This window comes from Pituophis catenifer, unplaced genomic scaffold (assembly GCF_029215685.1).
Source record: "Pituophis catenifer annectens isolate HBS135680 unplaced genomic scaffold, rPitCat1.0.hap2 SCAF_1, whole genome shotgun sequence".
Classification (NCBI taxonomy): Eukaryota; Metazoa; Chordata; class Lepidosauria; order Squamata; family Colubridae; genus Pituophis; species Pituophis catenifer.
Window position 1 is genome coordinate 212,608,202 of NW_027256881.1, and position 24,862 is coordinate 212,633,063.

Genomic DNA, 24,862 nt, shown 5'->3' on the forward strand with positions numbered 1-24,862 from the left:
AAGTAAAAAAAAAAAAAAGTGTTAAGATGCAATTGCTCTCTCTCCTCCAAGAAAGTCTGGTAATTTTGGTGCCTCTATATGGCAGAGATCACTTGATGCAAAACATTTGCTAGATAATCATATTTTAGTACAACAAGATAAACAAGCTGGAGACAATGAGACCTTGCGTATTTATCAAGACGACTCTCTACAGCTTGTGTATGTACTGTATGTATGTGGGATTTTGCTCCAGATTTGAGATCAATGGATTGAAGCCATAGTTGACCTCAGTGGGAGCAGTACTGTTGTCTGTGTTGATCCTGGAAGTGACTCTTGCATGGATGAGATTTATAACAAAATACTTGTCTTTAAGATAGTTTCAAGACTGTCTTCAGTGTAGAGTAAAAAAAATATGTAAAATATGAGTTATCCTATCAAGCTTTGATGGAGAAAAAGAGCTCTATTTTCATGAAGAAATTCATACGACATCTTGCTTGGTTGTTTGATTAAAAGATAATATCAGATCAGTATTTTGTGAATCCTAAGCATTGGGGAATTTGAATTTCTGTGGCTCTTTCAGTGATTCTACTGCTTAGTTGCAGGATCTGTTGGATTTGCACTGTGCTTGCCTAGTTCTTACACCAAAAATCAATGAAAAATGTGATGAGTGAATGATCACTATAAGTGCACCTCACACTAAAGCTTGATTTAGACTTGTCCGCAACAACACATGGGTGTCAGTGCATACCTATGCTGTGAAGGGGTTGATGCAGAGGTGAAATCCAGCAGGTTCTGACAGATTCTGGAAAACAGGTAGCAGAAATTTTGAGCAGTTCGGAGAACCGGCAGATACCACCTCTGGCTGGCCCCAGAGTGGGGTGGGAATGGGAATTTTGCACTATCCTTCCCCTGCCACGTCCACCAAGCCACGCCCACAGAACCAATAGTAAATCAAATTAGATTTCACCACTGGGTTGATGGTAAGTGTAGGTTGCAGATGGTTGCAGATGAGCCAACCCGCAGACCTCTCAAATCTCAACTACCTTTTGTGTGGAGATGCATGGCTCTTAGACACATACGTTCCCTAACTTGCAATGATATAGAAGTCTAACACAGGCTTAACACTTCACCTACGGTTCTTCTGATTTCAGAAGAATCTGTCTACGCCATGGAATGGATACTCTTTGCCTATGAAGTAGTATGGGAGAATATTGAAAATGTTGTATTGCATTTATCTTGGGTAAAATTTCAGATACATTTAGATAATAAGTGCTAATATTTATTCAGAAAACTAGAGCCAATTTGGCCTAGTGGCTAAGGCACCCAGCCAGAAATTAGGAGACTGTGTGTCTAGTCCTGCCTCAGGATGTAAGCCGGCTGGCTGACTTTGGGTCAATCACTTTCTCTCTCAGTCCAACCCATCTCACAGATTTCTTATTGTGGGGAAAATTGGAGGAGAAAGGAGTATTAGATATGTTCGCTCCCTTCAGTTATTTATAAAAAATAAAAGGGTTTGTGTGTGTAAAACAATCTTTAAAAACCTTTCATGTGTTATGAAAGTTTAAATCCACTAACTGGAGAACAAGAAGATTGCAGGTGGTTTCGGAAGCTTCCAATATGTCATTCGAATGACATTTGATTTATACAGTAAAACATTGCTGGAAAAAATTATTCTACCACTTTTTGTAATTCTCCAGACTTTATAAATTCACAATAGAATTTAAAAGCAGCTTCACACATTGTGTGAATCGTATCTTTTGAATTCCCGATATTTTGAAAGTTACTTTGACTACCTTTTGCTCCTAGCTCTGCATAAATAGCATTCTCCTGTACACTTAGAGGAATTCGGAGGCATTTTAAAAGTGCCAACTCACGTAAATGCCACCATTCTTATAACAGAATTGAAACTATCTCTATTCTAGTCAGGGGACCGTGGTAAGCAATTTGTGACATTCTTTTATTCTATTAATACACATACAATCCTTAAGTATTTAACCTCTTCTTTTGGATTTACATGGGGGGTGGGGGTATAATTGCAAACAAGTTTAAGATATCTATGTTGGCCTGGACCTGCTGAAACAGACCAAAAGCAAATAGAAGTCACGTGGATATTCTGCATTTTCCTTCTCTCCAAAATATGATAGTAATGGAAATTTTGCAGACTTTGCTAAGTGTTCCTAGCTGTCATACAATAGCTTTAATTTTTGATTTATCCACAGCATTCTGCATATCGCTGCTGAACCTGTCATCACATTGTCATTGCTTCCTTTTCCTGAACTACTGTTGCATTCTTCTTAGATGTGTGCTGTTGGCTGAGATATATATAATAGGTAAAAATAAATCTACTTTGTTAAATATAGTTTCCAGAAATGAGAACTAGGCAATAAAACCAGCATAAGATTTCATGTTTTTATTGCTCTAATTTCAACCGGGTAGGTTTTTGTTTTCTTTGTGATGTCTGGAAAATGTGAAGATAAAGACAAATTTCTGAAAAGAAAAAGGCACTTCGGTTCTGCATATGTCCATGTTTTGTGTTAACAGCGGAAATGGTGTGTGGGTGGGTGTTTCTGTGTATTATTTCCCCCTCTTTTTTTTTCCTGATATATTTTCTTTGCAAGCTGTACGAAAGGGCAGTAAAATTGACTGAAGGCATTATTAACAGAGCAAAGAGCATTGATGGCAAGATAGAAAAGTCGGAGGATTGCCTGTCTGGCAAAAAGAGAGAGAGGGAAAAAAATGCTTAGATGTGCATAGGAATGCTGCCCTGCAGCGAAATGCAACTGTCTTTAAAACGTTGAAAAGCTGGAATGAGCAAGTTTCTGAAAATCAAAGGGGAAGTCAAAGGAATTGGTTCTGCCTGGCGAAGCAGCCAGATAGGCCACATGAAGTGACTCACATGATAAACCAGGAGGCAACTGTAAGCTCCCCTGACAATGTGCCTGAATGCCACTGCCAAAAAGACAGATGCCATTGCTGGAAAACTCTGCCATCATTGGGCATGTGGACTCAATGCTTTCCGCTTAAAGAAGGGAGGCGAAGGAGGAGGAGGAGGAGGAGAAGATAACAGAGATCCATCCTCATCAGAATCATTACATTTGAATGTTGTTTCATTGTAAAGGCGAACCCTTCATCAAAATGCTGTCACCTCCTTGCCAGGTTCATAATTGGAGTGAGAAGCAGGATCCTATTTGAGAGGGCACTATTCAGAGCTACGTACTGACCCGAACGTGCTATGGGTTTCCTCTCCCTCCCTAAGTCTTAACCTTTTCAGTATCAACAAATCAATATCCTACTGCTTCTTCGTCATACTTTTGATTTGTCCTCCTGACATCTGACCACATTTTATTGATAGTCCCTTGTGCGTGCAACTGGAACATGTCTCAGGCTCTGCAGTACTGAATCAGTAGCTCAGTGGTGAACTTTAGAGCTCGAGGGAACCTTTTTCAAAAGGAGGGCACATTTTACAAGCCACCTTAGAAGCAAGTTCTCCCCCTTGGATCAGAATCAGAATCCAGCATTAATAGGATGCCAGGACAGGAGAGTCACATGACCTTACTTAGCTTACACAAAGAACCTTGGAAGCCACAGATCTTTTGAATTTACAGGACATTTATCTGTTGGATTTTAACCAGCTGCAAGAAATTAAACAGTGGACCTTTTAGAATACACCCTCTTGATTTGTCATAGTATTCTAATAAACTGGAAATTAGCAAATCATAAAATTGCTGGAGTGGAAGAAATTGAAACCTTCTTTGAATCCATAACTTACAAATGGCAGCATGTTTCTGTTTATACAAGCTACAATCACCAAACAAAGGAACATGAAGCAAAGAAAGGAATCAAGAAAATAATAGCTATATGTGAATGAACAAGAAATGGGGTTTCTTGAAAGCATGTGTGTGTGTGTGTATGTGTAAGTGTATATATATGTATATTTGTTTTCGTAGATTTTCAAGGGTAGAGGTATGCAAATTTTGGTGTATTCGGGTCTTTTCCCATGTAAGATTGATTAGATCAACATCTTGATTAGATCAACTAATCAAGATGTAACAACACAGGCAACCAAACCACTCACAGCAACAAAGCCAGCACCCCACACCTCCCCACCAGTATTTATAGAGAGACAGCAGCTCCGATCACGCTTTCCTCGCACAAGCACGAAGCCGAAGACACCAGCCTGAAGATGACGAGTGGGACCTCGTCGAAACGTCGCCAAGATGCTCTCAATCTTACACAGGAAAAGACCCGAATACACTAATACTTGCATGTATATATATGTATATATGTATATATATATATGTATACACACACACACACACACACACATACACATATACACATATATACAACTTTTAATTGATTTCTTCTTTCCCAGATTCCCCCTCCTCCCATATTTCTTAATGTATTAGGTGTGGCTTATAAATTGTAAGGTTGCATTGGGATTGTCTGCCTAATGTTCACAATCCCGTAAAATTCAAGGCATTGCTTCCGACAGAAACAGCAACATACTGTAAGGAACGCATAAAAGACGGCAGGCCTTAAAGCATCAAACTGCCAAGTTTTCAACATAAAGGTTGCACCAACACCTTGAACGGAGGGGAAAAAAAATCCGCAGTTTGTTAAGCTGCTGATCAAAATGCCTCCTTCTCACCAGCAATCAAACTGTTGCATTTCATACCCATTGAAATTTTCCGACATTTTTCAAGGGCAGCACTATTTAGTGTGTACTACAGCAGTCTAATCAGGGAACTAAAGCATGAATGACTGGTAGTTGGTCATAGCTTAGCAACAAACTATGGCAAGCTAATTAGTAGGTGCTTCATAAGTTTTTAGAAAGCTAAATATGTGTTCTGTATCTCATGGTTATTCAAAAGGCTGCAACAACTATATTTCTTGCCTGATGAAACCCAATTCAGTACTATTTTCATTTTTTAACAAATCTGATAAAATAAGGTATAATATACTTGATAAGCAAGGCTATTATCAATAAATTACATTAATATACTGGTAACATAGTAAGTAAGCAAAAAAATAAACTCTGCCTAAAGGGCACAATAGCAAGCCTTTCCTAAGGCTAAATTCAATAGTATTTAGTAAATTTAGTAAAAAAAAAAAAAAAAGCAAAAGAGAAGAAATAAAATGTGATTTATCCAAAAAAGAGAAGGCTACACGATTCTAATAACAGCTATTGATACAGGTCAGATCTAATTATCTCACTTGTTTTATTTCAGATTAAGTTAGTAGTAGTAACTTAAGTTAGTAGTAGTTCAACCAGTAGTAGTAGTAGTATCTTTGGTTTATTTTTTTTCCCCTAATATAAATCACACAGCTCAATCTAAATGAGGATCCTTACGTTGGAAGGGCTTTAATGTTTAGGTTCTTGCTGTGGCCTCAGTTGGAATTAGTTTCAAGAGATCACTTCTGGTAGTGTAAATAGCAGGCCAAAAATAGTCAATTTGGAACAGGATCCTCAGGAGGTCAAACTATAAATCAGTGGTTTTTAAAGTGGGGATAATTTGGGGCATATCCTGGGGGTAATGAAGCAATTTGTAATTGCTTGTTTGTGAGACAAGGATCCAGTTTGGGACTGCTATTTCTGAGGTGCTGGAGTAAAACAACAGAATCTGTCTTTGTGAGGGTAATGACATTATTTGAACTGGGAAAAAGGATAATTGGATCAAACTGTTTAAAAACCAGTGCTATAAATCCTTCATATCCCCACCCTGGGATCTGAAACTAGATTGTAAGGTAACAGCATTACTGCATGAGATTCTTGCCTCTGTGGCTAAGTTGATGGCAGGGGTTATCTGATGGTGCTGGAGGACTTCAAACTGCCTTCTCTGGGCCTGTTGTTGGTGGCTGAACAACCAGCTTTTCTGATCAAGTATCCCATTCCCAGGGGAGATCACACTTTGGATCTAGGTTTTATCTAGCTCAGATGCTGACTTCTTCTGTTAGTCTCTCTAGAAGCTGATGATCATTATACAATGGATTAGCTCCAAAGGTGCAGTTTGGCCTACAAATATATATTTTGCTTAGAAAACCCCCTTATTTCTTAATTTTATGCATTGGAGTGCTAGGAGTATACTACTACTTTTGTATCAGAAGGTGCTTCTGGGTTGAAAGGATTAGCTGGTGACATCACTGTTTTGCAGGGGACACCTGAGGGGGTTCTTTTCATGTCCCTGTTATTTTCCCACCAAAGTGGTACTTTTTTATCTACTTGCATTTTCATCCTTTCAAACTGTTAGGTGAGCAGGAGCTAGGGCAAATTGACAGGAGCTCATTCTGTCATGCAGCTCGCTCTCAGGTTTTGAACTGCTCAGCTGCCAACCTCTCAGTGGTCATTTAACTTACTGTCTTAACCACATGAGCCATCACAGCCCCTGGCTAGTGATACAAAGCCACAGATACAAGTGAAGCCTTGAATGTGAATGTGGCTTCACTTGTATTGCCTGACTAGGGATACAAGTGTGAAGCAACATTCAAGAAATATATGTCCTACCTCCATTGCTTAGAAGCTTCATAACATAAAGGTTCTGCAAACTCCTATATTAAAAGACAATGTTTTACTCGTATATTCTATATATTGTACTTAGGAGGCTAAGGAAGATGGCAGTTCTGGCTGCATTTGTCCTTTCTTATGCCAAAATCAGTTTGGACTAATATTAAATATGCTTTTCCATTTCATTTCCTTTGGTTTGAAATCTAGTATGGAACAAGCTTTAAAAATGTAACATATTCCACATAACCTGGCTTGATGATGTACTGAAAAATTTGAGCATTGAAACAATACAGCATGTTGCTGAAAACCAACTGACCAATTTTGTTTCTAATGTCCATTTTCTTCTTTAAGGTTTCATAGCTTTTCCACTTACTTTTGCAGATGTGCAAACACAATTTTCATGGTATCATAGTTTGGCCTGGGCAATCTCTGTACAAGGTCCTTTATGGCTTTCACTTGGCTATCAGGTTCTTGGATTTCTGAAAGAAATAAAGAGTTATGGGTGTTACAACAATATCTGACTGTCTGCAACGTTGCTGCTACCATGGTTGAAACAGACAAATGTGATCTGGAAGCATGGTTACAGCTGAAGTGCCCCATTTTAAGTATTATTTTGCAATAGAGTGTGTTCACATTTTCATAAACAACAATTCCAAGCACAAGGAGATTTTTAAGTTCTCTAACTCATTAAACCTCCTGAAGCTCCTGTCCTTCAGGGTACCCTCAGGTTGGAGAATGGGGACTTTCGAATGTTGTTGGAGACGCAGCAGTGTATTGTAGCTCAGAATGATGCTGTTATCTCTGATAAAACAAGCTGAGATCCATGAAAGCTGAGACGTTATCATGGGGTGCAATTAATGTTTTAAGACTTGGTTGTTTTTTTCTACAGATGACACACAGAGCTGGCCTTTGGAAGATTGGTCTGAGGTAGCAAAGGCCAGGGTGTGACCTGTCATGCCAAAAACTCATTTCATGAATTTCCTGAGGAAATACTTTTTTTTAGCTCTCAGTGGGCTACCTTGACTTAAAGGAATGGGAAAGTATTAATTTATCTCTTTCATCTCATTGGAAATGCAAGCACTTTTTCTGATTCTGAAAGATCCAGATTATTTGCAAAACATGAACAATTCCTCATATGTGGAGTCCTTGATGCTCTATGTTGTTATCCAGTCAGGTAATGAAATGTCTGCAAGCAAACAACCAAACTCAGAGAGCACCGAGGACTCTACAATTCAACTCTGAGCTACATATACTCTGTTCTATTAAAATTCCCCATTTATCATTCAGTTTAGAAAAATAACACACAATTATCTATATGTGTGCACAATCTACCCATTAGGCCTTCTCCCATCCAAATATAATTAGCAGGAAAGCATTTGATTGTGTTAACAAGAATGTAATATTAAGTCATTCCCCTGCTCATTACCGACCATATTTTCTATTGAAATACAATTAAGTCATACCTTCACTAAGTTTTAATTGAGACATTAGACAGATTTTAGCAGCTATTCATGCTGTAACTTATTTAGTTTTTAACTTTGCAAGTTATATGATACATTAAGGTGGAGAAAACTCTATGGCACCTTTCAATCCTAACTTATAAAGGTATTTCATCAACCAATGGATCTATGAAACACCAGAGGCCTTGGTCTCAAGGTACTGAGTTAATATCACTTCAGACTGCCATGACTGATAATTTCCATAATTGAATACTATTTGATAGATAGATCAGAGAAACTACAATAATTTTCTTTTCCAAGACATTTATTTTACATGGAAGTTTCAGATAGAAGTTGAGCAAATGTATCTTCAATATGAAGTAATGTTGTTACTATGCAGACTCAGTAAAACTTAGGCCAGGGAGGTTATCCTCATACCTAATAAACATGCCTACCTTATAAGCTTTATTTCATGCTCTATAATGATCAATTCTTCCTTGTGTTGATTTTCTTAGTTCACATCCTGTCCCTTGCCTGGTATTCTTTCTATCATTTCATAACTGCCTTTTTTGTGGAAAACAATTAGTCAGTAATGAAAGAATGCGAGATTGAGACCTATAATCACTTTTGTGATGTGAAACTTCTTTTAATGTTGTGATAACGACACTGCTGCTGACTGGCTTAGGATAAGAATATTTTCTATATGATTAATGGCTTCCAAGTCTTAAAATATGGTTTCTGAGTAAGATATTTGCATGAGATGTTGAAGCACACATAACTGTGCTTTCATTTTGCAAAAGATAAGATAAAATAAATGTTCAAGGTCCCTGACATAGGGAAACAGTTTTACATGCTGCAGGTTTTAGATAACCTGGATCTTATGACTGGCTTTATCTAGCATAGGTTTTTAATTTTAAAAACATTCTTCTAATTGCTTATATTTCTACTCTGGAAATATTTGGAGAGTTCCAATATGGAAGAGATATTTTCTTACCACAGAAATACTGTAAATCGGAATACTTCTGTTGGCTTTGCTTCAGCACTGGGATTAGAATATACTTATTCCAATATATAATATTTTGGCATAAAGTTAAAAAAATAGAAAAGGGACATATATGAAAGACAAAATATCAGGAAATAACCTGAATTTGTAAGAATGGGGTGAGGAAAACTAAAGAGATAGAATGAGCAAGGCTTGCAATAAATTCCACAAAATAACAAACAAACAAACAAAAACTTTATTGGGATATGTGTGGATAAGTCTAGGAAACTTTTCTTGATTGGAAATGATTGCATGATGGTGATGGACAACAGGGAGAAGGCTGAATCGCTAAATTTTACATCTGTCTTTTCCCAAAAGGAAAAAAAAAATGGACAACTGATCAATCTGAAGGTGCACAGTAGGGGACATAAGAAAACTACAGGTCAAATAGGAAATGGTAAAAAATGCATCTAGATGCTCTGAATGAATTTGTTGTATGGGCCAGATGGATTACAGGGTGCTAAAGGAAATTGCAGATGTAATCTCAAAACCACAGACTTTTATCTTTGAAAACTCCTAGACCACAAGGTGTCAATAGATTGGAGAAAAACCAAGACTGCCCGCTGTTTAAAAAAGAAAAAAATTAAACCCAGCAAAGTGCAAAACAATCAACTTGACATGAATGTTAGGGAAAATCCTAGAAAGGTACTGGTAATCAAGGGTTAAATTTCAAACACCAAGAGCAAGTCAGTTCTGAGTTGGATTTAAATAACATGATGATTCCAAAAACTGGGAAGTACAAGGGAAGTCCAACTGTGTCTTACACACTCTTACATGGCAAGATTATGTTTGAGCTTAAGATTCATTTCTCCCCATATATTTCTCAGTGAAGGAATTGACAGGGACAAAGTATCAGCATCAGCAGTGTGCTGCAGCTACCAAAAAAAGCCAACACAGTTCTAGGCTGTGTTAACAGAGAGATAGAATCAAAATCATGTGAAGTGTTACTACCACTTTATGATTCCTTGGTAAGGCCACACTTGGAATACTGCATCCACTTTTGGTGACCACGATGTAAAAAAAGAGACTCTAGAAAGAGTTCAGAGAAGAGCAACAAAGATGATTAGGGGACTGGAGGCTAAAACATATGAAGAACGGTTGCTGGAATTGAGTATGTCTAGTTTAATGAAAAGAAGGACTATGGATCACATGATAGCAGTTATCTGAGGGGTTGCCATAAAGAAGAGGTGGTCAAGCTCTTCTCCAAAGCACCTGAGGACAGGACAAGAAGTAATGGATGGAAACTAATCAAGGAGCGAAGCAACCTAGAACTACGTAAGAAGAAATTTCCTAACAATTAGAACAATTAATCAGTGAAACAACTTGCCTCCAGAAGTTGTAAATGCTCCAACACTGGAAGTTTTTAAGAAGAGACAGGAGAACCATTTGTCTGAAATGGTATAGAGTTTCCTGCCTGAGCAGGGGAAGACCTCCAAGATCTCTTCCAACTCTCTGTTCTATTCTATTCTATTCTATTCTATTCTATTCTATTCTATTCTATTCTATTCTATTCTATTCTATTCTATTCTATTCTATTCTATTCTATTCTATTCTATTCTATTCTTCCATTTCCATTCCTTTTCATTTCCATTTCCATTCTATTTCATAAAATTACAGCATAGACAATTTATTGAAGCCTATACAGGTAGTCCTCAATTTACAACAGTTCACTTCAGTGGTGAAATCCAAATATTTTTTACTATCGGTTCTGTGGGTGTGTCTTGGTGGGCATGGTGTGGCTTGGTAGGTGTGGCTTTGTGGGCATGGCAGGGGAAGGATACTGCAAAATCTCCTTTCCCATCCCAGGGGAATACTGCAAAAACTCCATTCCCACCCCACTCTGGGGCCAGCCAGAGGTGGTATTTGCCGGTTCTCCAAACTACTCAAAATTTCTGCTATCGGTTCTCCAAATTACTCAAAATTTTTGCTACTGGTTCTCCAGAACCTGTCAGAACCTGCTGGATTTCACCCCTGGTTTACTTAGTGACCATTCAAAGTTACAATGGCACTGAAAAAAGTGACTTAAGACCATTTTTCACACTTATGACCATCACAGCATCCCCATCATCATGTGATTTACATTCGGATGCTTGACAACTGGTTCATATTTATGACAGCTGCAGTGTCCCCGGGTCATGGGATCCCCTTTTGCAAACTTGAAGTGAAACTTGGGTTCATCATACCTTCATACATTTCTGTAATATTGTGCATTGTCATTTCAGTCATCCAGGTTTCATACAGCGATGCTCTCAACCCATGGACCGAAAAAGAAATTTGGTCATATAAATACATTCCTACTGTCCTCTCCTCATGTGCTCAATGATCTAGTCATATTAATAGTATATGATATAGAGCGCATAAATATTTATTATTTTGGTTCTCGGTTTCTCTCTTTGTTTTCTGGGAGGTGGGGAGAGGCAGCACAAGTGATTATCAGCTACCTTTAAAACAAACGCAGCAATCTTGAAATATTTTGATAGCAATTTCACACAGTGCAAGACTAAAAAAAAATATCTGCCCTTCTTGTTATATTTTTTTATTACCTAAAAAGCATTCCTCTAGAAAGTGTGATAATATAAGCTTTAAAGGAGCTCAAACATCTCCATATAGGATCAAAACTTTCTTTGGTAAAATGACCCCTAAAGACTAAATCTTTGTAAATTGAGAAATGTGGACTAGATTCCTTATTCTGTCCTTGGCCGTCTCATCAAAGCCCCCAAAATATGTGAATCTGGCTGGAGAATTTGAATGCTCAGCAAAGTTCAAACTGACTTTTTTTTTTTAAAAAAAAAATGATCATTTATAAAGTTCTGTCTTTAAAATTTTTTTAAAAAAAGCTTTATTCCTAGTGAGTACAACAAAGACAGGGAATTATTTTTATTGACAACCCAAGAACAAATTTTAAAGCATAACAATACAACAATACATATATCAAATATAAAGCCACAATAAACATGTAGAGAAAGCCTGAAACAATTAGTAATGTGAGGGAGGCATCCATAGCTATATGGTCTCCTTTTAAAAAATAGCTAAAGTTTGGCCTCCTGGGAGAACAATGGCTTCCTGGTCAGAAGAACAGTTCAGATTTGTAGCAATTGATTTTATAAGTTCTGTTTTCCATTTAGTGTACATAACGGGCACTCAAATACTATACTGGATGCAGAACTGAGTGCTGTATTGAACATATAAAGATAGGGTTTTCATAGAGGATGTTGATAGATCTGTGAGTTGTCACCCTAATGTGTAACCGAAACTGAGGTCAAGCTAAAAAGTCTTCTATGTCAAGTGTTTAAAAAGTATCTAGGTTTGACCAAGGAAGGATATTTATTAAACTATAATCCAGTGAGAAACACTGGGTCTATCTTTTTGAAACCTATGACCCAAATCCTCTGCTGGAGGTCAGTTATGATATTGTCAGGGCTGAGAATGGCTAATGCTGGAAAGGAACATAAGGTAAGGTTCACCTTTCCTTATTAAATAGGCTGGAGTCCTCTTTAACAAGATTGAGTTGTCTTCTGAAGCATTCAGGATTCAGTTAGGACTCAGACCTACAGTATCTAATAAGGTAAAGTGAAACAAAGTTGTTCCCCAGAGAATTTGATTTCATAGCTTCAAATCGACCCCAAAGGTGATGAGCCTAATTCTAACCTAGTAAAAGAGTTAAGGATGAAATAATGAACCTGGGTTGATGGCCCTTAAAACTGAATAACTTCTGATCTGGAGGCATCCTTATAAATACATAGTTGTATGCCACAAAACATTGAACTGCAAATGTTGGTCTTATATACCAGTGATCAGTTTAAAATGCAGTCTAAATTGTTGAAATAATAATACTGATTATAAATATTATATAAATAATAGTAATAATACTTCAGGTCTCAACAAACTTTTCAGAACATTTTTTCCCCCTATGGACTCCAAAATAAAGAAATGAATTTGTCTATGGAGATTCTCAGGTCATGATCGTCCCAAAGTCCGGTTGCCTCTTGAAAAAGCACCTAAAGGACAAAGAGCCTTGGTAGTACAGTGGTCTAAAGGACCCTGTTATTAAGACCAGCTGCCTGCAATTACTGCAGGTTCAAATCTCCCCAGGCTCAAGGTTGACTCAGCCTTCCATCCTTTCTAAGGTAGGTAAATTGAGGACCCAGTTGTGGGGGCAATAAGCTGACTTTGTATAAATATATAAAAAGGATGAAGGCTATTGCTTAGTGCATTGTAAGCCGCCCTGAGTCTCCGGAGAAGGGCAGCATATAAATCAAATTTAAAAAAAAAAGAAAGAAAAGAAAAGAAATGAATTATTTTAAAAATGGCTACAATCCTGCAAAATTGCCAAATCCAAGAAATTTTGTGATCAAATTTTGGGTCAACCTGACATGTTTTTGGTTACTATTAATGAAAAATACCCCACTCATATATTTGGAATACTAGACCAAGTAGACACAACTTGAGTGTGTCTCTCTTACACACAACGGAACCTGCAAATGCTACTGTTCTAACCTCTGAGTTAACATTTATTACCCCATGCTTTGTGCCTCCATAATTTGTTTTAGCTTAGAACATATTCCTCACAAAGACGGTGAAAAATTCATTCCCAAGGCTTGGAAGGAATGTGGCATATCTTCGTTTTATGATTCAACCCATTTGCTAATTGTTATCTGACTGAAAAAGAGGAAAAACTGGCAATGTGTGGTAACTTTAGTCAGCATTTCTGAACTGGGAATGATAAACACCTCTTCCTGGTTCTGGCATTTATCAGTCGTGAAATATTATTACCACATAGGCTCACAGCATGGTTACTGTTATCATCAGGGGAAAAAGAGGAAGCTAATCTTAATGGTTTGTAAAGCCGTTACCTGCATTGGTCTGACATTTATCATGATCATCTTACCACATGGGTCCTCCCTTGCAAAGGTATATTATCTGGAATGGACATCACTATGAATTATTATTTTGCAGCTAGGTAGGAAATTGTATGTTGTAGATACCTTTTTCTCATTATAAATCACAGTCACACTTCACCATTTCCCAGACAAAGATGCTGAGACCAGGCGTTTTGCTACCCGCTCACTTTTTTTGCAGTTCCATGAAAATATTGGATATTCTTTCATTAGAAAAGATGATACTGTTCTCAGTAGAAGAGGGTTTTTTTTTTTTTTAAAAAAAATACTGCATCACAAAAGTAATTTTTTTAAAAAAGAAAGAACAAATGGGCACTATGAAAACAAGCTTTGCTTAATGGAAGAATGGGTGCCTGCTGATTCATGTGGAAGCTGGAGAGAGAGAGGGAGAGAGAGAGAGAGAGAGATGGAGATGTAAACTTGTTCTTGTTGTAAGCAACTTACTACAGGTAATCCTTGATTTACAACAGTTCATTTAGTGACCATTCAAAAGTGCAACAGCATTGAAAAAAGTCACTTATGACCATTTTTCACACTTATGACCACTGCAGCATCACCATAGTCATGTGATCAAAATTCAAGTGCTTGGCAACTGACTCATATTTATGACGGATGCAGTATCCCGGGATCTTATGATCACCTTTTGTAACCTTCTGACAAGCAAAGTAAATAGGAAACCAAATTCAATTCAGTTGTTACTAAGTTAACAACTCAGTGATTTACTTAATAACTGTGACAAGAAAAGTCGTAAAATAGGGCAAAAGTCACTTAACAATTGTCTTACTTAGCATCAGAAATTTTGAGCTCAGTTTTGGTCATAAATTGAGGACTACCTGTAATGTTTGCTAATCTCTCTTTACTTTCTCCAGGGGTTGAAGATCTGCAATCGAATATTCTAAAGCCACAACTCACCTTTGAATCCTAGTTATTAATGATGACAGAGAATAGATTTGTGACTATCATATTAAAGCATGGCTAATGCCCTCAATGATTAATCTGAGTTTTGGATAAAAATGGATTATTACCAATGCCTTCTAAAGCCATCTTTATATCAAACTTATAAGAAGGGAAGGAAAGAAACTTCATTTGTAACCCATAACAACCGCTAGCCAATTGATGTTTAATGGAATTATCTGTACCAAAACAGACCACTCAGAATTATAAATCTAGATTGTCAATCTTCTAGCTAACAAGTGCTCTGTCTCCATAAATGACACTTCCAAATATCGGTTTGGAATACAGTAAGTACTTTTTTTTTTTTTTTTACTGAATTGGAAATTTACAATTCTTGTATAATATCCTCTTATTAGAAATAAACCTTTGGAGTTAGTCTGACATAAATTCCTTATCCTGCAAGGTAGTAAGAGCTTGACCTCTGTCTCCAGTCACAACCCTGCATTAGGCATGGTTGAGGGACTTAATGTCCTTTTACCTTTCTACCAACTCCTATTTCCAAGGAACTTTGAGATCATACCAATACATGTTTAATGTTCATTTCAACCCTTCGAACCTTGGATTTTTGTTCTGTTGTGCCTCGGTGCTATTTTACATTCAACAAAAGCGTGCAACTACAAACAGTATTAGGTCATTTTATCTCTCCCTCCCTACTCTGTTCTTCTCACTGTTTAATATTTGTTTTACATCATAGTTATCGTTTTACCTACAAAAAACAAAAAAACAAAAAAACCCTGTTTGAGAGACTCTTTTGACTCTTCCTTTCATCTAGCCATCTCTCTCATTAGCCTCCCTGATCAAATAAAACAAGAATGAGCCAGGTTGCAATTTTTAGTGCTAGAGAACATGTGAGGCTTCTGATACTGGCTACAACCAGGCATAGTGTTGGGCAGACGTTCGGCGAGATCCCCTACTGTGCTGCTGTGTAAGCTTCCCTGCTGGTCTGTTTGCTATAGTTTTAATGTCTGTGAAAAAATCTGAGGCAAACTAAATTATGCTCTGCCCTTTTGGATGTAAATAAAACATCCAATTTAGACAATCTCTATTGCCCTAACTCAGTTTCGGTCATTCTATGCCAGCCTGAATTTTATTTTTTTTTAATATCTTTCCTTCCTCCCAATTTTTTTTTTTTTTACCTTATGGGAAATGTTGCTAAAACAGAAGGCGTATTTGGTTATTCCAGCTGACCTCTGTAAGTGGGAATAAGCCTTCTCTCTTTCCCTCTCCTTCTCTCTCCGATAAAATAGACAAAACATATAGACAGATAAGTAAAAATATATAAGAACAGAAATATAGGTCTAATTATATTTTGCTACCTAATCTATTATTAATTCTGTGTAAAGTTTTAAAGTCCTGATTTTAACCATTATTTTACAGGCAGTAACAATGCTATTGCGTACAGAGAGACACATATATGCACAGTGCTTTTACACACAGAGAGACATTGGTATACATACATGGTGTCTTTTTTATATAAAAAAAGTATGTCTTGATGCCCCTAACTTCAGTTACATTCATTCCTTAATTCATTTGCTTCTTATTCTTGCTACCTCCCCAATCATCATCCCAAAAGACTGGGAGGTAGAGGAAAAGGTTGCAACTTGTCATGTTGTAACACATCAATTGTGCCTCATAAAAAAGAAGCTTTTCCATGAATATTCATAACTATTTTTCAGTCCATTAGCAAGAGTTAAGAGAATGAGTTTCCAACTCGGTTCCATTTAGCAAATATGTATGCGAAATTAATGGAATATTTCCCCCACCCCTCCGTCCTCAGAGTACTTAGAAAAGTTAAACTTCACTGACTAAACCTCCAGGTGCTATCATTTGAGGAAAAAAAAATAACAACCAATAATTGTCATTCTTTTACATATTTGATGGGGCTGATTATACAATGTGCAACTCTAAATGGCTTATAGCACATTGTAGCATGGTTCCATCCCATTGGTTGCAGTAGGGTGCAGGCAGATGGATGACAGTGACAAGGAAAGAAGTGCTTTTGCCTAGTCGTGCGTTAAGATGCCATCCAGAAGCTCTGTGCACTGCAGACAGTTCATTAGGATGCCAGCATAATGGTAAACTACCAGTCAGAGTGACACTCCATTTCCTGCTTACTGAGCTTTCCAACCACGGCAGATGTCAACAATCTCACAGGGCTACAGAGCAGACCTAACTTTCCAGTCACTTGGACTCCAATTTTTTTCCCTTAACAGTGCCATACATTATAGGCAATACGGAGCAGCAAGTCACAGCAAAGAGGAAAATGCAGACCTTAATTATACCCCCAAGAAGCAGCTTCGTCTCCTGGAACTCCCTTTCTAAGATTGGGATACCTGGAGTCAACTCTGTTCTTTTGATAGAGACTTTGTTTTTGGCTTTTCTTTGGGGGGGGGGAATGAAGCAGGAAGATGCTAATATGCATACCTGCTGATTAGACACCTACATCGGATTGCTAAAAATGGAAAAGGCTCAATTGGGGGAAGGTTATCAGGCTTCATGATTGATCTCTGGGACTTAACTAGGAAACAGATAATGCCTGTTTTCCCCTGGCTTCTTTCTCCTCTCCTCCCTTTTCAAATTCAGTACTGTACAGTACATTGTTCCTGTGCATGGAAAGAACAGACTTGAACATCTGGATAGTGTGATATTTTCCCTGAAAATGCACAACTCGAGGCTATCACACACCTCCCTAACAAGCAGTTAAAGCCCAGCGAGATAGACTTCCAAGGATCCAGCTTGCTTCTTTCTTTTTTTTTCCTACAAAAATACCCATTGTTTCCAATGCCAACACAGTATTAAAATACAATAGTTTGTGCCTGCCCTCAAGTGCCTTTTTTTAAAAAAAATTTGTAGCCAGCAATAAAATCTTTCCCAATTAAGGGTGTGGGGAAAAGGTTGTTTTTGTAGGAATGGTTTTAATGTAGAAATAGGGGATAGATAAAAGCAGTATTGTTACTAATAATGATATGTTTTGTAGGCACGAAGGGGTCTGTTCATAAGATGGCATGACAAGCCCATTCAACAACTGAGTGGGTGGGTGGGTGGAGGGAGGGAGATGGGGATGTAAGATTTACTTCGGCTCCCGTGGCCAACTTTTAAAGAAGCTGAAAGCTGTATTGGATTCAGAAAATGGTTAAATAGGAAGAGAGTTAAAGGAGAAGAAATAAAACATTTAGTTTCGTCTGGAAGGCAATGCCTAGTCTTGTTTGATAGTTATTATTGTATTATTTATTAAATTGATATTGATACATTGAAACAAAGAATTGCACAGAATAATAGGATTTTATTTTGCACCTCCAATTTAATAAGACAGGTTTTTATTTTCCCCCCAGAAGTTTTAGTCATCTTTGAAAATGAAAACCGAGGAAGGATTGGTTCTCTGTGATTTTGGCCTCTGTTTTACAAAAATTAGCACATGTAAATTTAATTTATTTACCTCTGTAAACCAGTTAATTCAGTTCTTTAGAAAGCAATGCATGCATAAAAAAAATTTAAAAAAAAGATAGCTGTACGCATTCCCTTTGGTGGGAAGCCAGGGTCAAATATGACTAATAACTAGTCCGCATAGTTCTGTGACATAAATTAAAATGAAAAATGCTGTTGCTGCTCTAAAGTATGTTTTTTTAAAAAAAAAAATCTTTATTTTTTTTTAAAAAAAGCAAAACAGCCCTGATAATAAGAAGAAAAATATGAATTTTTAATTGTGAAAAAGATTTTATTCTTGTCTTTTTAAAAATTATTATTATTATTATTATTATTATTATTATTATTATTATTATTATTATTATTATTATTAAAGGAAGCTATGTAAACAGCTTTTCCCCAGGGTAGGTTTAGACTTGAAGACTGTTTATTATATGATTTGAATAAGACTAGACTTGGCCTTTTGACTTTGAATCACTACCAAATTTCAGGCTGTGAGGAAATTGTTCTACATTTCCTGACAAATTGAGTTAAGCAGACATTAAGTGGGCTTTAAGAAAACAAATGGCCATCTTTATCACAGGTGGACACTGATGGCTTAATGGGGCCTGGGCTGATTGTATCACTTCTAATGGCTTGACGGGAAGCATTAGGGTTTTTGCATAAAGAACTGGCATGGCAAACTCTGCTAACACAGACCTGTCAAGCGCTCTGCCTCCCTTTGTGCATGGAAGCAGATGTTTGTATGTATACTATGAACTGGCATTAGAGCGAGCGACAGATGCCTGTACGAATGCCAGGTTTGTGAATTTTTTACAGCAGGAACATGTTCTGAAAAAGTGCAGCCCTGCCCTCGACCATAGGTAATTCCCCACGGGGACTTGGCTGAATCCCTGCAAACAATTTCAGCATTTGGTTTTCCTAGCAACTGGAGGAATAGGCTTGTCCAAAGGAAGGAAGGAAGGAAGGAAGGAAGGAAGGAAGGAAGGAAGGAAGGAAGGAAGGAAGGAAGGAAGGAAGGAAGGAAGGAAAACAGACAAGCAAACAGATTCTTACGGATCTGTAGCATAAGAGCCGTGGTGAAGTTTTTTCCTTCCTCCCTGGCACACTGCATTTTCCAGGGCACAATGTAACACAATCCAATCCTTCTAAGAAAGGAACAAAAAGGGTATTATAGCTATATAATTAAAGCTTGCATTAATATACGGCTGGGAAAATGTTCTTCCTTGGCTGCCCTGCCCTTTCTCCTTCACAAAACAAGGAAGAAATAGATTTGCATGTATCTCTCTTTCAAAAAAAAAAAAAAAAAATCCAAACATTTTTTTTTAACTGCATTTCATTGCTTTCTATATCCAGGGCGTACACTATAGTTGTCTGTCAATGATACGCACAGGTAGCTTGCAGTCCATTAAACAAACACTGCCCCCCCTCACTTTTATTTGACATTTTATTTGGCTGTGACAAATGAGCAGCAGTTGGATTATAACATAATTTGTCTTGTCTTTATTACCAGCACAAAGGACACCATTCATTAATTATTCTGCCGTTGCAGCTTAACACTAACTGGAAAGGTCCCTCTTCGGACAGATGGCGAGGACGATGTTATTTATATCAATCAGCCAAAATCCTCAACAAGGATTACTGTTCCTGAGACTACAATGATTTATTTCTTTTTACCTCACCCTCCCTCAACCCTTTCTGCTTTCAGAGATTTTTCTATAAAAAAATGAATTTGATGGGAAACTTAAAGCCATGCCATATTTAACCTGTTAGCTGGTAAAACAACATGCAGCCTGCATCAGTTTAATTACCTACCCATGTCCATTTACCAGATTTTTTAATCGATTTGAGAAAAGTAAAAAAAGAAGTTGATTGGGGAGACTGGAGAGGGAGGGAGAAAAAGAGATTTGGGGGGGAGGGTCTTGGAGCACTGAGTTCAGCAAAAGTTTGTTTTTTTTAAAAAAACCTTTTTGGTAATGTCTTACTGCTGTTGCCCCCAGAGACCACCGGGATCAGGAAACGGTGCCAGCTGTCAGGCTCCTTGTCTCTGATAAAATGAGATGACCAATCCTATGACAAAGAAACCGGTGGGGTTGGCCTTCTGAAAGATGAGCTACTATGTTTAACTTAATTGAAGGTCAGGTCATACCAGAGACAGATGCTTCTTGATTCCTACTGTTATTGAGTATCTTGTGTAGGATAGGGATGGATTTTACCTTCTTTTTTCTTAGGTTCTTAATTACTGCATCCCATATTTCTATAAATGAATTCAGGTATTCTTTATAGTCTTCTGAAATCACTTAACCATTGTCCATTTCCTGGATAATCTCTTTAAAGCAGAGATCTTTAAACCTCTGTGTGAATGTGTTTCTTCCATCCACTTCAGGTTTCCACAAACATTAGGAACCTGACACAAGGAAAAGTCTTACAACCTAGAAACATTTATTGTCTGCAGAAATTATTGGTGTAACCTTGCTCTCCCGATTAGTTTGCAAATAGTAAAAGTTCCATCAAGACAAATATCAGCAACATGCAAATACCCTTGCAGGTTGTGATTAAGATTTTAAATGTATCCTTTTGCTTTTAGTTAATGAAAAACAAAGTCTTGGAGGATCTAAGTTGTAATTTATTAAACATGAAAGGCTCCTTGATGAAATATAGAAATGAGATATATTTTGCATTTCAAAGATTTAAGCTGACAACTTACTTGCATGCAAATAAGAGCAAGATTTGTAAAAATATTTGAAAAGAAATTATTCCTGAATGTACTTATTACAATAATGTGGCATGTAGATAAGAGAAACACACAGCATTAAAAGACATTCATTTCTCCAAAGTCTTAAAATTAGCTTCTTTCTGCCATTGTGTATTAATGTTCTTCTTCAGGAATGCAACATATTAAAGAACTGAACAGAATTAGTAATAAATTTGTTAATTACAAATTTAAGCAACACAACTGTGTTGTTTTCCCCATGTATTTTTAAAAGCAGAATTGCTAATGCATTTTAATCATTTATGTACAAACATTTGAGGATAAAATATTCTGAAGTTTATCAATTTCAAGAGCTGTTTATTTGCTAGCAAAATAGGGCATGTTATACAACATATATCTTAGCATTTTTGCTCATCAAATCCCCATTTGCAGAATGCAAATTTCCCTGGTCTAAGTGCTCTTGCACCTCAATTTAAATGAATAATAGGATAGACTCTATTAAAATCGGTTTAAGGTTGCCATGGGTGACATATCAGTAGGGTTAAAATGAGAGAAAAAGGTCAAAGAAACAGACCTTACTTTAAAAAAAAAAAAGAAGAGAAGAAGCATATGTAAGCCTCTATAAAAACATTACAAATGCTACCACCATATTGAAATTATGAACAAATATACACTTTGCATTTTACAAACATTATATTCTAAACCAGATGAATAGGGAAATTATAATACCCCCAACACCTCTGGGAATGTATTTAGTTGCACTAAAATTAAAGAAGTAAGTCCTACTGTGATAACACTGTAGTCTGGCAGGTTGTGGATTTGTAAAAATCACAGAGACCTCAGCAAGTGATTGTACTGTTCCTTGGATAAATCCTCCATTTTAAGGAAACAGCAAGGTATTATAATCATATTAAACAAGCAGCTATAAGTGATACCCAAAGACTCCATTTTTGAAGAATTTTGAGTCTGCCGCTAACTTGATTCAGGGGATTATGCATGCAGTCATTTGATAAGTACCAAAAAAAATAAAAATACTTAATGCTTATCAGGACTCTTTCTTGTTCTAGCACTGTGTGTTCACAGTGCTTGTCTGTTCTAGAGCCTGATCCTGTTTAATGTGGAACAAATAACACCACTTGACCGTTTTCCAGAGTTTTGATGAGATGGATCACTTTTTTTTTTTTTTGCTCTTTGGAACTTTAAAAGTTACAATGTCCTTACTATTAATGCCCTGCATGGATGACATCCCTTTCTGATTCCCATGTGGATTTCCCAGAATCAGAGTTTTGTTAATTTCCTTTCTTCATCTACAACAAAAAGCAAGATTAAAAAAAAAAAGTTTCCTTATTTGCTAAGGTTATGCCGCTAGTTTAATTTTCATGGGAGCATCGGAGTATTTTGAAGTGAGTAGCATTTACAAAGTCATTAGTTTTATGCAAACTAGGAAGGAAGATGAAAGAAAAAAAATTATCAATTATTTATAGATTGTTAAAATGTATCTTAGTGCAGTGCTACTATATAGAAATGACAATTAGCCAAATTTACCTTCTTTAATTAATAATGCATACATCATGCTCTTTGGGCAGCTAATCACCACTTCTATAAATTTTTTTGACACTGTTGAAGATGCCAAGCACATGGATGAAGTGGAAATAAAACACACTGGTGTGAGTGTCCAATTTTCAAGTGCTTTTGTTTGCAAAGATATGCTAGTTAGCAAGGTGCCTACATCTCAAATCGCTTAAGCTATTCCCATTTACTTACAGTACGTACTCTCTCTGGATGAGATATGAATTTAGCAGTTTGCTTCTTGCATATCCAAACACAAGGAATCAGGTTGTAGTACATTCGAAATACACCTCATTTTACTAAGGCGGGATAAAATACTAGGCCAGGCGTAAGTTTACTACAAACTCATTTTCTGCATTAATTCAAGCGGGAGGAAGTATCTTCCTGTTTTTCTGTCATTGGTTTGGATCAAACAATGGCCTAATGAGGGCAACCATTGCTGTATCTTTTTGATTTTCAGACTTTTTTTCCCTCTAAATGCAGCCCCATCACTTCCTGTATTATGTCAAATGCCATTCTGGAATTCTCCTTCTCCTTCTCCTTCTCCTTCTCCTTCTCCTTCTCCTTCTCCTTCTCCTTCTCCTTCTCCTTCTCCTTCTCCTTCTCCTTCTTCTTCTTCTTCACAGATAATAAAGTAATGTTACTAGAGATTTAGAGGTTCTTTCATAGATCTGCACTCTATAAACAAAATTCTTCTCATGCTTAAATTTCAAGATATGGCTATTTTGGGTGATGAGAAATTACAGTGTTGTATTGGGGTGACTTGAGAAACTTGGAACCACGGACATTAAGTCCAGATGCTTAGAAAAGCAAGCAACGAGTGGAAAAGGACTTTAGTGTCTTTTCATGAGAGCAATTCATGTTTCTACTTGGAAACCTTTGTGTAAATTAAGAACTAAACATACCTGATCCTTGCCTGTAAAAACCATGAATTTATTTCCACATATTCTAAAAAGCAGCCAATGAAGAAGTATGGGACCTGGGAAAATATATTCCAGTCATTTCAAAGATGTATATCCACTCTTCATATGATTCCCAACTGTTTTTAAAATGTTGAGGTAAATTTAAATGTGCAACCAAAACTAGTCTGCATGTATTTCTTGAAAAAGACTCCCCAAATTTTCTAACTGATGCTTTCTTTCAAATAATTTTGTTTATAGTGCTCTAATTAGCTTCTGCAGAATTCTTAGCCTTGAGTGCGGCAGAATTTTTATGTTTATTTTTTCGTTTTAATTATCTTGATTTTCTTCCATATATAAATTAATGAAGTTGTCTTTGTCAGAGATCTATAACTACTACTCTGTCCCGATTAATCTAATCGAATAGATATTTAAGAATAAGTGGATCTAATCAGAGTTGAAAACCTAAAGGTACTCTTTTATATACTAAGTTTTATTTCAATAGGCGCTCGTGCAAGTAATGCCTCTGTGTGTGTGTAATTCAAGAAAATATAAGCCCTTAAAATGTGAGAAAAGAGAATTTGAGCGGAGGTCTGGGAAAGGACAAATGTAGAGAGGTCTAGATTCTGTAAAAGGTGAAAGTGCAAAGAAATGACAATCGTATTTTTCTTAATGTCAGAATAATCATGTCTTGCCAAATGTATTTCAGACAGTGCATGTTATTAGATGCAGTTTTTCTGTTGCTTTCTCCTTAACATAAATTTACAATGGGAACATAGCTGCGATATGACAAATGAGCTCAGATACTTTTAGCTCTATTCTGGCAATCGGTAAGTGGTTAATCTTAATATTGTGAGCTGGGGGATGAATAGCTGTAGTTCAGATGTTGTGTCTATGACACTGGTTCTCCTAGAGATAGGTTTGAACTCTCCACTCAGAATCCTGATAGCATACAGCTTCAGATAAAGTGGAGCCTCTGCAGATACAGCTATATATACAATATATACAGTTAAGAAACCTTCCTACAGAAGTTCACGCTTTTCATAGAGACTAGCAGAAATAACACTGCAAACAATTGCCTGGAAATTCAACACTAAGGAGAAATCTGAACAATGCTTGGGAGCTAGATTATTATAATCAACATTAAAAGTAGAACAAACAGCAGAAAATAATTTTCTTCTGTAATATGTGCCCATTTTAAAGTAGCATTGCTTAGGCACAATATTATAGCATATATTCCTTATATATGTGTGCAACATTGTTGTCATTTACATCACTATTTTCCTAATCTAACCATTAGTCTAACATTACCATTACATCCTGTAGCATGAGACATGAGTTTACATGGGAATTTCATTGAATCAGAAAATGCAAGCTCCTAGTTCTCATGAATGACTTGTTTCAAAAGATGTCCCAGCAATCAGATGGCAAAAGTTCTGAG

At 36.8% G+C, this 24,862-nt stretch overlaps 1 protein-coding gene across 1 annotated transcript in view; it reads right to left on the reverse strand.

The window, feature by feature from the left end:
- The window catches only part of ARHGAP15 (Rho GTPase activating protein 15), a 449,292-nt gene that overhangs the window by 23,720 nt on the left and 400,710 nt on the right, over positions 1 to 24,862 (reverse strand). The window contains exon 12 of the mRNA XM_070957014.1: positions 6,858 to 6,963. Within this exon, the coding sequence (XP_070813115.1) occupies positions 6,858 to 6,963 (106 nt within the window). The remainder of the gene's footprint in view (positions 1 to 6,857; positions 6,964 to 24,862) is intronic.